At 36.9% G+C, this 14,693-nt stretch overlaps 1 protein-coding gene across 3 annotated transcripts in view; it reads right to left on the bottom strand.

Annotated features, from left to right (window-relative positions):
* Positions 1-14,693, bottom strand: part of PEX5L (peroxisomal biogenesis factor 5 like) — a 173,196-nt gene that overhangs the window by 103,067 nt on the left and 55,436 nt on the right. Inside the window, exon 2 of one of the 3 annotated variants that reach the window (XM_029215454.1) lies at positions 2,885-2,989. The exons of 1 other annotated variant lie outside the window; for it this stretch is intronic. In XM_029215454.1, coding sequence (XP_029071287.1) covers positions 2,885-2,989 — 105 coding nt within the window. Of the gene's footprint in view, positions 1-2,884; positions 2,990-14,693 lie in introns of those variants that run through there. One more of the 3 variants, XM_029215456.1, reaches the window with a different exon arrangement.

The following is a 14,693-nucleotide window of genomic DNA, read 5'->3' as shown; positions in this document are numbered from 1 at the left end:
TACAGCATATCTCAATTCGGGGTATCCACAAAGCACTCAATAGCCACGTGTGGCTAGCGGCTACTGTAGTGAACAGCACAGGTCTAGAAAAACTCTTATTTCCTCCAAGACTTGATGGTTCACATATTTTTTCCCTTCAAAACTCTCATCAATGCACATTTGTTTCCATACTGTTTGACTTAAAGTTTGACTTAAAGTGTTAGTCTAGGACAGCATGAACTTGAACTACTATGAAGAGCTTGACACATTGTTTAGCAAAGAATTAATAATTAAATGAAACAAAAAGAGCAATTCTCAGGGGTCCGACAATTTTTGAGTTCAGGTCACCTGGCCAACTCTTCTGTTTTGTTCAATTTGTTCAAGGTACTATAAATGACTTGACTGGAGTATGCTTGGCTAAATCTCTCTAAAAATGATCCTAATAATCACATAATACAAAAATGCTTCAATATAAACTATTCTACACTTAGCAATCTGTGGAATGAACAGTTACTAAACAAATCAGGGACTCAGTGTTTCAAGGACTTATTCCGTATTTTATCAATTATGATTGTCCTGAAGACATTATTGAGAGAGCGGCAATTAGCTTCAGACATTTCTGGAATCTGTGAATGAGCAGCTGGCATCGACACACCAGTGATGAAGATGAGTCAATGTGTCCTGCAGTATGTAGCACTATGTCACAGGGGCTTTACAGGAGACATGGGACAGACATGTTTCAAGACACTAATACATTCACACAAGATAACGAGTAAGAATGTGGTATGGTACACAGATTGGATGCTGTGGTTGCCATGAGAAGTACTCACTTTTTCAGATCATTCTGCTGCTTTTTGGCTTGTGCATGCCACTGGTGCATAGCAGGGAAGAAGCCACTTGTGTGTAGTGGAAAAAGTATATCAACTAATAAAACCACATTTGACTGAGAAATAATTGTATCACAGCTGTCACAGGATTAATTCCATAAGATTATCAATACAATAGGTGCATTGCATTTTATGAATCAGAACTCTCCATTTGCTGATTCATAAACTAGTCACTTTGCAACAAGAATATGATGCATCAAAGAAAGCATTGTATCATCTTCATGCAGTAAAATTGTAACTATTACCTCAAAGACAGTTAATGCAACATTAGACAGGGATTAAAGAAGGAACTTGGTACACACAAATGTTCTGAATATGAGAAAATGGTAATAATTACAGTTTCTTTTCTAATTAAAAAAATCAAAATTCTTATTTTGCATTAAATTTAAATTAAAGTTTAGGTTATAGTGGTAATTTTGGACATTTGAAAAGAATTACTGGAAAGCACATAGCAATGCATGGTTTTGAAGAAAAAGAATTTTGGGCACTAGAGCCTGTCCTAAATCGTGATGTCCTGAAATGATATGCTGCAGCACAACTATGCCAATTGCAAATTTGGATAGGTCTTATCTACTGATGAATATGGCTCTACCACTAGCCGAGAACTCCAAGTGGTTCTCACCTCCCATAACATTCTCCTGAGGAACTGTGGACTGTATATTTTGGATATTGATTCTACAAAGGCAGGAGATCAATGTAAAACTGTGTATGTTTTACTATGTAAACTAAGTAAAGAATGGAGCCCTTGGTAAATATTAAGCAAATTTCTTTCCAACTATTACTATGTGTCATTGGGAAGAAACATCTCCTCTTTTGGATTAAAACAAAAACAAAAACCTCACAACATCAGATTATCCCAAAGTCCTGGGAATCTTTATAACTTTTTTATTATTCAATTTTGATGTTATATGTTATTATAATTTTCATTACTTACAACATAGTGTTTAGAATGGAATGAAACCACACATGTTGGCAGCAGCTGGGGATGTGATCTGATGATATTCTAAAAATAAGTTGCCATAATTTAGCTTTTGATATAAATGCCTTTCATGAGGAATTTAAATGGACATTTTTCTAAATCTAGACATGTTCATATAATTGGAACTGAATCACTGTATTTACTATTGCATTATGGAGAAAAAAAAGAAATGTTTAAGATAACAATCTAATCTAAATTATAAGATAAATGCAAGTAAGTAATTTTGCATTTAAGAATTTAAAACTGATAGTTCCACAGAGTGGTGATGAGTATATTATACATACATATGTATGTGGATTTTACAGGGTGTTTCAAAAGTCCCTGAGGACATACAGGATTCATTCTCAGTGTGTCTTTGCATACAAATGCAAATCTTTTTCTATACTTATTATAATAAATACTGAAAATGCCCCTCATGTGTTTTTAATAGAGACGATATTTTTGTTGTCAAGGTCACTAAGTAGAAGAGGGGCCACCAATGCCATTTTCTGCATGGAGACTCAGGGACTTCTGGCTCATTCCTGTAAATTAGTTATCCACATAAATATGTATAGACATACGTAGTATGCATAGTCACAACATAAATATATTTAACATTTAAGAAATTTTAGATATTCTACTGGTAAACTGACATATGTATGCAATATAAGTTGTATTTATTCATAGGAATTTGATTTTTTTTTTTTTGGTTGTTGTTCAAATGTACCGTTAGCTTAATTGTTATTTCTTTCCCAAAGTTGTTAACAAGACTCCTTTATAAAGAAGCGACATGTTTTACTTGCACATATATTTTCTTTTTTTTAACTAAAGTTTAGTAATGAAAATTAATATCCACGAATAAGTAACTAAATGATGGAATTTTCCTTTTTTTTTTTAGCAATTTTGGTTTTCATTTTATATTGTATAATTGTTTCATTGAAACTGTGTTTTTAAAAAAATTGGATCGAGTTAATGGTTTTTTTTTTTCTAGTTAAGAATCACAATATCTGATATATTAACATATGTCAGCTTCCTACAGGAACCCTAAGGGTCTGCCCACCTGTGATGTCATAGTAAGGAGGGGCTTTTCTTCAGCAGACTCCTCCCTCGGTATCTCCTTCATCACCATGGCAACAGCCTTATCTGCCGCCCTAGAGCCTTTTCCCTATAACAGTGAAATCAACAATGACTTGTGTCAGGAGAAATCTTTAACTTATTGTTTATCACAAGATATTCTAATGTTTAAAGAGCAATCCAACATAAATGAAGAGGTAGTCTGCTGCAAGTGAATCTTGAGGCTTTTGGCTGAGGAGAAAACACACAAAATCTGAAAAAAGATTATTTGTGAACTTTTTAGTTAGCTACTTTTTCACCTTTACAGCTGACATATTACATTTAATTTTAACATAGTATTTTATATGTATAATATATTTTAAGGCAATTTACATGACATGACAATTTTTATAGTATTGATTTAAAAACACTATAGATTGCCTGTTATGTTCATTTAAAACTTATTCCTATATAATCCCTAAGTGTTTTGAATGGCAGTGAGGAGTCTGGATTAGGGGATTAGGATCAGGGTCTCACTCCCACAGAGGACTTCTGCTTGGTGATCTCTGGAGTCTGTCATTTTTGAGTGGATTGGGCATAAAAAGTAAACGTGTTATAAAACCTCTAAAAATTCTTCGGCAGCCTAACATCACAGGAATTCACCCAGCTTGTTTATTTGGGGGAGGTAGTATGAAAAAAATTTGCAACTCTCAATGTTCTTGAGATCAAACAAATTTAATAGAATTTTAGAAATGTCTTTTAATTGGAGAATCTCATAAATCCAGGTGTAAATAAAGGATGATTAATAATAGAGGCAATGATATACTGATATCTACAATTTTTTGGCCTCATACAAGCATAACTATGGACTGTAAAGGGGTATGTTGGTTTTCTGGGGTTTTAGTTTACCAGATTATTAAGTTTTTGAGAGTAGATAGGGCATAAGGGAAAAAAACAAAAACCAAAATATCACCTTCCCAACCCAATTAGCAACATCTCATACTATGTAAAAATTAAATAATCTTTAAACACTTCAAAAACAAAACCTTCCATTTTCTTTGGTCTCTGGGCAGAGCCTCTCTGGAGAAAACAACCTTATACTAAGTGCACACGTGAATATCTGTGTTGTAAATCTACTTAAAATACAAACGTAGCACACAGAGATATAGGCAAAGAAACAAAAATGGACATATGAGGGTCCGTTGTCTGAAAGGGAATTAAGAGCTATGGTCACAATTAACTCCAGAGGTTAATAAATCTTGATAGTCTCTATGCAACTAAAGAGGATAGAATTACATTATTATCTTTGGTTTGCACAGGGCTTTAAGTATTTAAAAGGTAGGTTGACTCTAAGAAGCAGAACATTGTCCATTTTTTCAGGCATTGCCTTTCTAAAATGTAATGAGTGGCAGCTTTTATTTATGGGAACAAAGAAAAACTTTCTGTATAGTCACTACATTTAAAAATGTGTGAATCTCTTTACAATGCTGAAAGTTTGTTTCTTTGGTTTGTAACTTAAAAACTAGCATTATTGAATGATAATGTGTTATTTCTATGATAGAAAATCAACTATTAGAGATTTTATTCATCAGATATAACAGTGGTAATTTTCTTATGTGTTCTGAAAAGTTTATATGGGCACAATCCTTAGATTAACTGAATTCTGGAAGAATAAAGGGCAACAGTGATTCACTGCATACAAATTGGGGTGCATAATGATCCAGGTTTTTCCTTTAATGAAGCAATGTCATCTTCCTAAAATAGAGATACATACAATTCTGAATTCTGGGAAAAGATTTATGGCACTCTTAAACTATTTGACATTTTTTCAAAATATAAAAATTATTTGGATAAAACATTACATAGTGTAAGCTCAGTATACCTTTATAAGCTACCCTCATTGACAGACTATATATAGTTTAACAAATATTTTTGCAGCTTATTTTTTTCAAAAGAGCAAAATCATTTGTGAAAAATTCTTTCCATGCTCCAAGAGGTTTAATAATATAGCAATAAACAAAGTGGCATGCTTATATTTCAATTCCTAATATATTTTTAAAAACATATCTAATGTTACAAGGTAAAATTTAAAAAATAATGATTCAGACTCTTTTCTTGGGCTAAGAAAAAAATATCAATTGATAAGCATCTCAAAAAATTTCAGGTCAATATTTCAGTATACCATTTATTTGAAATGCTACCAATCTATAAACTACGTATAGGTATTTTTCACATGTGCAACTATAATAGCTAGAATTAGCAACGGACATGCCATTTCACTAAAACAAAAACAAAAGAAAACAAAAATTAGTCCTTTCATGCTGAACTCTAGAACAAAGCAGTGGTCAGCTAGAAAGGATGTATAATAAACACATGCGGTGCTTTTTATTTCTTGCAGAAAAACCCACCAAAGCCAGGGTCAGGTCACTTTTTTGAAGACAGTGCCACTTTTTCTTCAAGGTTACACCTACTACCTGAAAAGAGTCATGACACCCAGGTTAGTGCCTGCTAGCAACTTTTTTGCTTTACAGCCTTTTGGCTTTTGAGTTATTACCCCATGAGCCTCACTGTTTCACAAGTGTGGTATAGTCTGAGAACAGAGCAGGAAGGTCGGCCACGTGACATCTCCATGGTGTCTAAAACCACTGCCAAATCACGTGAATGCACTCATATATCAAACCAAGATTTCCCCCAGATTGTATTGCCACCTCCACCTGGTACCTTAAAATCAAGCTGTGTCATTTCTGACTTGTCCATTTATCTTGTGGGATAATGCTTCTAGAATTCAGAACCTGTCTGATAACTGAGTTGGCAATTCATGAAACTATACACCTTGGCTTAGCAGCAGCTCTTCAGGGCTGACAGTAATTCAACTCTGCAGTTTTGTTTTTTTTTTTAATCCAGTGTCTTAAAACATTGTAAGAAATATATACACATAATTACCCATAGTTCAAGCTCAATTTTCTAAATAGAACTACACCATAAGGTCAATATTAATCTATTATTTGAAACATCATGAAGACAGCAAAAAGGAAATATACACTGACTACACACTCAAGCATATAAATGGATTTAGATTACATTAAACCGGTATGCTTCTAAATATGTCATTCTAGCCACAAGAGAATAGTGAAACTTTACAAGTTGATTATCGCATTATGACACCCTCTAGCAATTATTTCAGCCTATTTCTTTCCAAATAATACTTCAAAATCACCTTTTCCCACTTCCTTATTGAATCTCTTGAGATGCTTTTGACTGTTTAGAAAACAGTATCAGCATAAAGGGAAACATCTCTCTTTTTTTGTGATTTGCTGTAGAAAATTCTTTGATTTTTTTTTTGCGGTACGCGGGCCTGTCACTGTTGTGGCCTCTCCCATTGCAGAGCACAGGCTCCAGACGTGCAGGCTCAGGGGCCATGGCTCACAGGCCTAGCCGCTCTGCGGCATGTGGGATCTTCCCGGACCGGGGCACGAACCCATGTCCCCTGCATCGGCAGGCCGACTCTCAACCACTGCGCCACCAGGGAAGCCCAATTCTTTGATTTAAAAAAAAATTCTTTTATCATTTTGTTTCTTCACAAATGAAATATATAAAATAGTAGCTTTTCTAACAAATAATAATTCTTGTGAATAATCTTTTTAATTAATTTCTATTATAACACCAGGCATAAATGAATGAAACACAGAGTGTAGCAAGTGACACTAACATTTATTAAGAAAACTCAAATTTGGCCCACTTCTTCTTCTTCTTCTTTTTAAAATATAGAATATAAGAAACAGAGTAGAAAATATTGGAAGTCACAGGATCTTCTCAGGCTGGATACCAGGCTGTGAAGCTATGAGGTATCCTCAGATGAGAAGGTGTGGGCTCTAGGCCTGTCTCACAGGGAAGGATCTAACCTATTTAGAGAAGTTACTGTGTGCTGAGCACTCTGCTGGGTGTTTTGCATGTTTTTACTTGATTGATCTAATGAGAGCCCTGTGGCATAGGTATTACGGTCTTTGCTAGACATTTTTGGGCTTTGAGGCTCAGAGATGGTGTGATTTGACAAAGGCCTCAAAGCTAAGCCCGGACGGGAACCAGACCCACCTCCCAGCCTGTGTGCTTCCTTCTCTACCACACTGTTCTCTCTCCATCCAGCTTTGTTAGGGGTGGGAGGGCTCTTCCACTCTGCCCTCATCAACTGCCCTAAATGGAGGGTTTCCAATGGTATCACCCAAGTTTGGGGCAGCAACCACTTCTCAGTATAATTGCACAGTATGGATCTAAGCAGATATTTTGGAGAAATATTTTCTTTAGTCTGCAATGGTCAATAAGAATCAGCCATCCATAACTTCACTCATGAGCACATGTCTAACAAAATGTTTTCGTTTCTCCTATCTTCTTAGAAAATGAACCTAACATTTCACATACACACAATTTTTTCTGTTCTGTAGATCTTAATAGGCTTATAAGCTTTAGCGTCTCTCCAATTATTATTAAATGCTAACTCAATGCCATGAAATGCCATCTTTACTAGGATTTTCCTGAGATCTGTTTTGGTTGTTTTGTTTTTTTTTTGGTTGTTGTTGTTGTTGTTTTTGCGGGCCTCTCACTGTTGTGCCCCCTCCCGTTGCAGAGCACAGGCTCCGGATGCGCAGGCTCAGCGGCCATGGCTCACGGACCTAGCCGCTCCGCGGCATGTGGGATCTTCCCGGACCGGGGCACGAACCCACGTCCCCTGCATTGGCAGGCGGATTCCCAACCACTGCACCACCAGGGAAGCCCCTGAGATCTATTTTGGACACATGAAATAAAATAAGTAATTTCAGAGTAACACAGTCCATTTGTAAGCAATTTTCTAGTTGCAGATTCTATTACTGCTACTATGGAGTTTGTAACTTAAAAATTATTTTTATTATTCTTAATCTATCGACAATAATACAGAGGCTCTTTATCAAAGATATTAAACAGAAGAAACGGAGATAAATTAGGGGAAGAGTAAAAGACTACAATACTAGACATCTCTGCTAACCCTAAATTAGCTAATATATGAATTTAAATAACAGTCTTCCTTTTGTTCTGATTGTAAAATTAATATATGCTATTGCCAAAAATTGAGAAAAAACAGAAACAAGAAAGTTAAAATAGCAACCCTAACATTTTCATGCATTTTCCCCCCAAATTTTATATTTACAATATTGGATATTAAACAGTTTTTTTAGGATGACTGTTCTAAGGATAAACAAACTACAATCAAGTTTACAAATGTGAATGTACTGAATATATTTCTTCATACATACATACATGTAAGCAAATACCTGCCATTTAGATCATTTTAGCAACACTGTTTGAAATGAAATGATATTCAGTATTGCATATACTGAAAAATTATATATCTCATAAATTCCAGACCCTGAACTTAACATGCACCTGCGGGAAACTGGCCACAAAAAGGCTAATTTCTGATGGCTATTCTCGTCTCTCATGTGCAGAGCCAGGATAACCTTCTTTTACTGGGGAAGGTAAATGTCATAAGTGTCATGCTCTCTTCAAACTTCTCTTTCAACGTGGGAAAATGTCAGATCAATGTTCCATGAATGGTGGCGATCTTTGCCTACCATATTATGTCTTCTCCTAGTTGTGTGTTCCTGTAGATTTCTTCCAAGGTAGAGTAGGGTTCAAACCATGCTGGTTCTATCACGGTAACATTTAACTCATCTCCGCCCCCAACAGAATGTTTTGTAAATTTTAAAGGTGGTACAAATAGAACTAAATCTAAATCAATCCTTGGTTCTAAACATCCTGAAGGAAGCACAGATCTAGATGTAAACAATTGGGAAGCATGGATGGAATGCTCTCTTTTCTTAACTAGCAATTCATATGAGGAATTGAAAAATGATATGAATTCACCATTGGTTCAGTGATCTGTTTATAGCTGGAAATAATATGATTACTGATTCCTTAATAAGGGTAGTCAAGTTGCAGTAAGGAAATTGATGCCTCTAGTTAAAATAATGACACACGGCATTTAAAAGGAAGACATCTAGTTGATTTGTTGATTCTCCATGTCTTCCTCTCTTACTTTTTTTTTTCCCCTCCAGCATTATTTTTCCCAGATGACTCTCCAAACCATCACCTTTGCAATGAAGTCTTTTGAGGTGAATGAGGACTGATTCTAATTACATTCTACCATATAACTCCTATGCCCTCGGTTTGTCTTATGTGCTATTTGGCACTTTTTGTTTTGTGTGGTGTACGTGTATGTGGTGATGGGAGAGTCGTGGATAACAATCTCTTTAATTCTAAACCTCCACACATGAAAGTTCCTGCGATTCCACACCCCCCGCATGCACACGCGCTGTCCTTGGCCTGAATGATTGGTGTAGGGGGTCTTTATGACTCTTATAGGCCCTCAAACTTTTGCCTTCATGGGCCCCTTCCTCCATTAAAAAAAAATGTAGAAGACTGTATTTTATGATAAGCTGTATCAAGAAAAATATAATCTAGACTGAATTTATTATTACACATTCATTATTTTAATAGTCATTTAGGGGGTTCTGATTTTAAGAAAGATATAATTAAAACAATTTTATGGGTCCTTAAGAGCATCTTGGGCCCTCTGAACTGTGTCCACTGTGCTGGTGCATAAGGTGGCCCTGGGTTTGTGTCTTCTCCATAGTCAGTGTGGTGTCCCTGGGGCTGCTCTCTCTCTCACCTCTGGGTAGCCCATTTCAGCAGCACCTGCTTCCATCACCTCCTCAGCACCTCCACAGCAGCTGTTCCTGCCCTAACAGGCCCCCTTACCACCAATGCTGCTCTTACTATTTTTGTTTGCATTCAGGGAGTCTCCCCTAACAGTACTTACCAATCATAATGGGTGCCCAATCAGTAGCTTTCATCTTGTAGCTCTTAAAACACCCTCAGAAAACCTGGAACATTTAGGCCTGAAGCAGAAAACACTGGTGTGTAAAAGTGATGTGACTCTTAAAATGTGGTCTCTCCCTCAGAAAATAGGCCTAAGCACTTTAGTCTCTCCTGTCTCAGGGTGTGTTCTTGACCATCCAGGAGCACTTTTGAGGAAGTTGAGTCCACTTCTATCTCTACTTTTATTTTTAAAAAATCAGCCCTCAATGACCAGAGTCACCAACTGGTCCCAAAGCACCCCTTGTCATTTTCTCTAATTTCACAGTGGGTCACTTGAGGAACAGGATTGCCCGTACCCCAAATTCCTGAGTTGCGCATGGAGATTAAGCTCCTCCCAGGAACCTTGTTATAATCCTTTATTTTGTAAAATGTTCTGTGACTGTCTCATCAATGAAACTACCTTGTGCAAGCAAAGATTGTGCTTGATTCTTTTGAACTACTTCGCGTTATTTGGTATAGTGATAGACACTCAAGTTCACTCAGTAAATACAAGTAACTATTAAATACCTTTTTCACGTGAAGGTACTGAAATCACGTAATATGGCCAACTCTGACAGAATGTGATTTTGAATTACATAAAAAGTCTTAGACATTTAAAGAAATGAAATTGTTTCAAAATAAAAATAAAATCTAAATAAAATTTCATTAAAATTAATAAAATGTTACCAAGTAAAGATGCCTTAAAATTGGCTCTGAAGGACAGATAAGACTTCTTTTTAATTAACAAGATCCATTTGTCCACAATTTACCATTTGTTCTTTGGAGAAGGTTAAACATTCCCCATCTCACTGCCACCTTGTCCCCAGGCATATTTACTCTGTTTGCTTAGCAAGCTTTCCTGACAAACGGTCAAAGTCACATGAGTCACTGTTCACTTATCTATAACCAGTTCTCAATTAGTGAAGTTTTGCTATCAGGCTTACTCTGATTATCGTGGCTTTAAATTACTTGGAACCTATTTTGCCTTAATACTGAGTTTCTCTATTATGCACCTGGAAGCAACTTTTGCTACCTAAAATGGTCTGATTTAAAAAAATTGTTTTCTTTTGACCTTGTTTGGCTTATGCTGAGGATGACATAAATAATACATATTCAATAATTCAGAAGTAACGTTTAAGTTCTGGTATGATATGTTTTCCTTTCTGGTATGATAAATCCCAAATTTGTTATTTATATTTATATAAATATATTTATGTTTGAGAGGCCTTTGATGATTGTGTGAAATATGTAACCCAAAAAATGCAATGGTAATTAGAGGGTTACATTTGTTATTTTCAATTCCTTGTTAAATACCTCAGATGATTTGCAAAACAGGCATTTGGGGGAGGGGGGTTATTTTTAAGCAAAAGGAAAAAGACTGAAAACACAAAGTCCTAAAGATTACTTTGTTATTTTCTTCTTTTCAAAAAATATCCTCCCAAATACAAATACTCCAGACTACTTGTATCTTACTTGCACAAATGGATACATATCCAACACTTAAGAGAAAGTAAGGTGTTATGAGAATCATTCATCACCAGCATAAATAGTTGCTGAAATTCTGCTGAATCAGTGGTGTTTGGTGCATAGGGAGAGGTGAGACATGGCCTCTTTCTGGGAGGGGTTAGGAGAAGAGGTATTGAGGTCTGGTTTCTAAGTGCTTGAAATTAGCCAAGGTGGTATAGTATACAAGATAGTAAAATGTAGAAGGATAGTGGTGTGGAAACTTGGGAGGAACCATGTACAAAAAATTGGTTTCTTTATCACTCCCGTCTTTTCCACATATTCTTGATTGGAAAGTTTTGCAAAGAAAATATAACAAATAAGAATCCCTGTAGATAAATACGTGGTTAAGACAATGAAACAGTTCCCTTGAATTGATTTGATTACCGGTGAAACTCTTTTCCTTATCGGTGATTAGATGCATCCCCCAACGTCTTGCCCCTAGTAAGTAAAATCTATTTACCAAGTAAAAAAACAAGTCAGAAGAAAGAATTCCATCCCCCTACCAAATTGGAGGCCTTTCAATATTGACTCTTGTTATCTTAGAGCAAAGAAATTGAATCCCACCTCTTTTAAAAAATAGATGTGGGGCTTCCCTGGTGGCGCAGTGGTTGAGAGTCCGCCTGCCGATGCAGGGGTCACGGGTTCGTGCCCTGGTCCGGGAAGATCCCACATGCCGCGGAGCGGCTAGGCCCGTAAGCCATGGCCGCTGAGCCTGTGCGTCCGGAGCCTGTGCTCCGCAACGGGAAAGACTGCAACAGTGAGAGGCCCGTGTAGATGTAAAGACCATGTGGTAAATATATTGTTACCAAATTTTTGAATTTGAGATAGCAAATTCAAAAATACATACACTGTGTCCATTTTCCTTCTAGAGGAGGGCTAGTAACTAGTGAACTTGAATTCCCCTTTATGAATGTTTCAGGCAAACTCTATTACTAATTTATGAATAAGAGTTGTGGCCTTGGAGTCTGACTACTCAGTAGCCTTCTTTGTATCTTTCCTCATTTTCTGGCAGGTGCAAGTTTTTTACCAGCTTGTTCTCCAGTCACCAAACGCTCCAGTTTTGTTGATATAACTTAGGAAAACTAAATTACAGAAACTAGGCTAAATTCACAAGCTACTAGCCAAAAAGGTCTCAGCTAAGGTACACTCCATCTGTCTGACTTCCCTGAAACAGTTCTAAGAGAGAAGCTGAGGCTCTGGGCATTTCTATTCTAAAATTCTGGATCAGACTCTGGCATCTCTTCTTATCTTGATAGTCCTCTGGGGGGGTCATCGGCAGTGTGTGAGTTGGATCCTCCCTCATGCCTTCTGGTTCCTTAAAAGGATGAACAGTCTTTCTCACTCTGGGGAGAGGAGTTAGGGAAAGTATGGAGAGACACCGGAGTGATGAGCCTCAGTCACTGTGTGGCCATGTGATTAACAGCTAATGGAGCTGGTGTAGCCTCCATGGTCAATGGAAGGATTGCATGGTGTGGCCTGCTGGCACAAATACCAGGACTGGAGTCAGAAGACCAGAGTTTCAAGTCCCAGCTCTTTTATAAATTATTCTCTCTAAGGCTTCATTTTACCTTCTGAAAACAGGATAGAAATGCTGTATTTCTACTTCATAAATTTATGAGAATTAAGTATGTATGAAAGCACTTCCACAATGCCTGGCACATGGTAGGTACTCAATAAATATTAATTGACTCTGAATGGTTACTGCTGAACTCATGGACTCTGTGGGCTAAGTGTCCTTATGAAGTAGGTAGCAAAAGATACAATATTATGTTTGTGAGATTCATCCATGGAGTAAGTAGCAATAGTTATTACATTCTATCCACTGTATAGTATTTCATCATCATTTCAGTACATACCACAATTTATCCATTAAACTGTTGACAGACATTTGGGTTGTTTCTAGTTTTTGGTTATTACAGAAACCACCGTAATGAACTTGAGTTTAGAAGCCATATGGAATGTAAGAGGAGCAATAGGTATGAAAGCAGTAAAGAGATTTCAATAACAGCAACAGAGGCAGAGAATAGTCACAGTATGGATAGGAGACCAGGCTTGGGGTGACCTAAATCAAAACCATACGACCCAGCAATCCCACTACTGGGCATATACCCTGAGAAAACCATAATTCAAAAAGAGTCATGTACCACAATGTTCACTGCAGCTCTATTTACAATAGCCAGGACATGGAAGCAACCTAAGTGTCCATCGACAGATGAATGGATAAAGAAGATGTGGCACATATATACAATGGAATATTACTCAGCCATAAAAAGAAATGAAATTGAGGTATTTGTAGTGAGGTGGATGGACCTAGAGTCTGTCGTACAGAGTGAAGCAAGTCAGAAGGAGAAAAACAAATACCGTATGTTAACACATATATATGGAATCTAAAAAAAAAAATTGTTCTGAAGAACCTAGGGGCAGGACAGGAATAAAGACACAGACGTAGAGAATGGACTTGAGGACACAGGGAGGGGGAAGGGTAAGCTGGGACAAAGTGAGAGAGTGGCATGGACATATATACGCTACCAAATGTAAAACAGATAGCTAGTGGGAAGCAGCTGCATAGCACAGGGAGATCAGCTTGGTGCTTTGTGACCACCTAGAGGGGTGGGATAGGGAGGGTGGGAGGGAGACACAAGAGGGAGGAGATATGGGGATGTATGTATATGTATAGCTGATTCACTTTGTTATAAAGCAGAAACTAACACACCATTGTAAAGCAATTATACTCCAATAAAGATGTTAAAAAAAAAAAAAAAGGACTTATAAGGCAGAGAAATCAAGGCTCCAAAGCAAGGCCAGGATGCTGAATCTAGCCACTAGGGGTAATGAGATACCAGTTTCTAATGAGTTGAGATTAGTAACTGTTATGGTCTGAATTGTGCCCCCTCAAAATTCATATATTGAAGGCCTAACACCCAGTAGCTCAGAATGTGACTGTATTTGGAGACAGGGTCTTTATTAAGGTGATAATTAAGTTAAAATGAAGTATTAGGGTGGGCCCTAATTCAATATGATTTCTTCTAAGAAGAGGAAGTTAGGACATAGAAGGAAGACTATGTGAAGACATGAGGACAGCCATCTATACGCTAAGGAGAGAGGCTTCAGAAGAAGCCAATCCTTCTGATACCTTGATCTCAGAATTCTAGTCTCCAGAACTGTGAGCAAATAAATTTCTGTTGTTTAAGCCACCCAACTTGTGGCACTTTGTTATGGACACCCTAGTAAACTAATACAATAATGAAAAAACTACCCATGATTACAAAGTAATCTTACTTTCGTACCTCAATAAATCGTTTAGAAACATCCAAAGACAATTCAGTTACAGGTCTATTGTAAGCCTTCTCGGTTAATTCCTTTTGCGATTTCTAATCTGATCAAAAGGACTTTGTTGATATTGAAAACTATAAATTTTGAAC

The sequence above is a fragment of the Monodon monoceros genome, unplaced genomic scaffold (genome assembly GCF_005190385.1).
Source record: "Monodon monoceros isolate NGI ecotype Baffin Bay Population unplaced genomic scaffold, NGI_Narwhal_1 Super_Scaffold_11, whole genome shotgun sequence".
Taxonomy (NCBI): Eukaryota; Metazoa; Chordata; class Mammalia; order Artiodactyla; family Monodontidae; genus Monodon; species Monodon monoceros.
The sequence above is the reverse complement of the archived record's forward strand: the minus strand, read 5'-3'. Positions and strand labels throughout refer to the sequence as shown.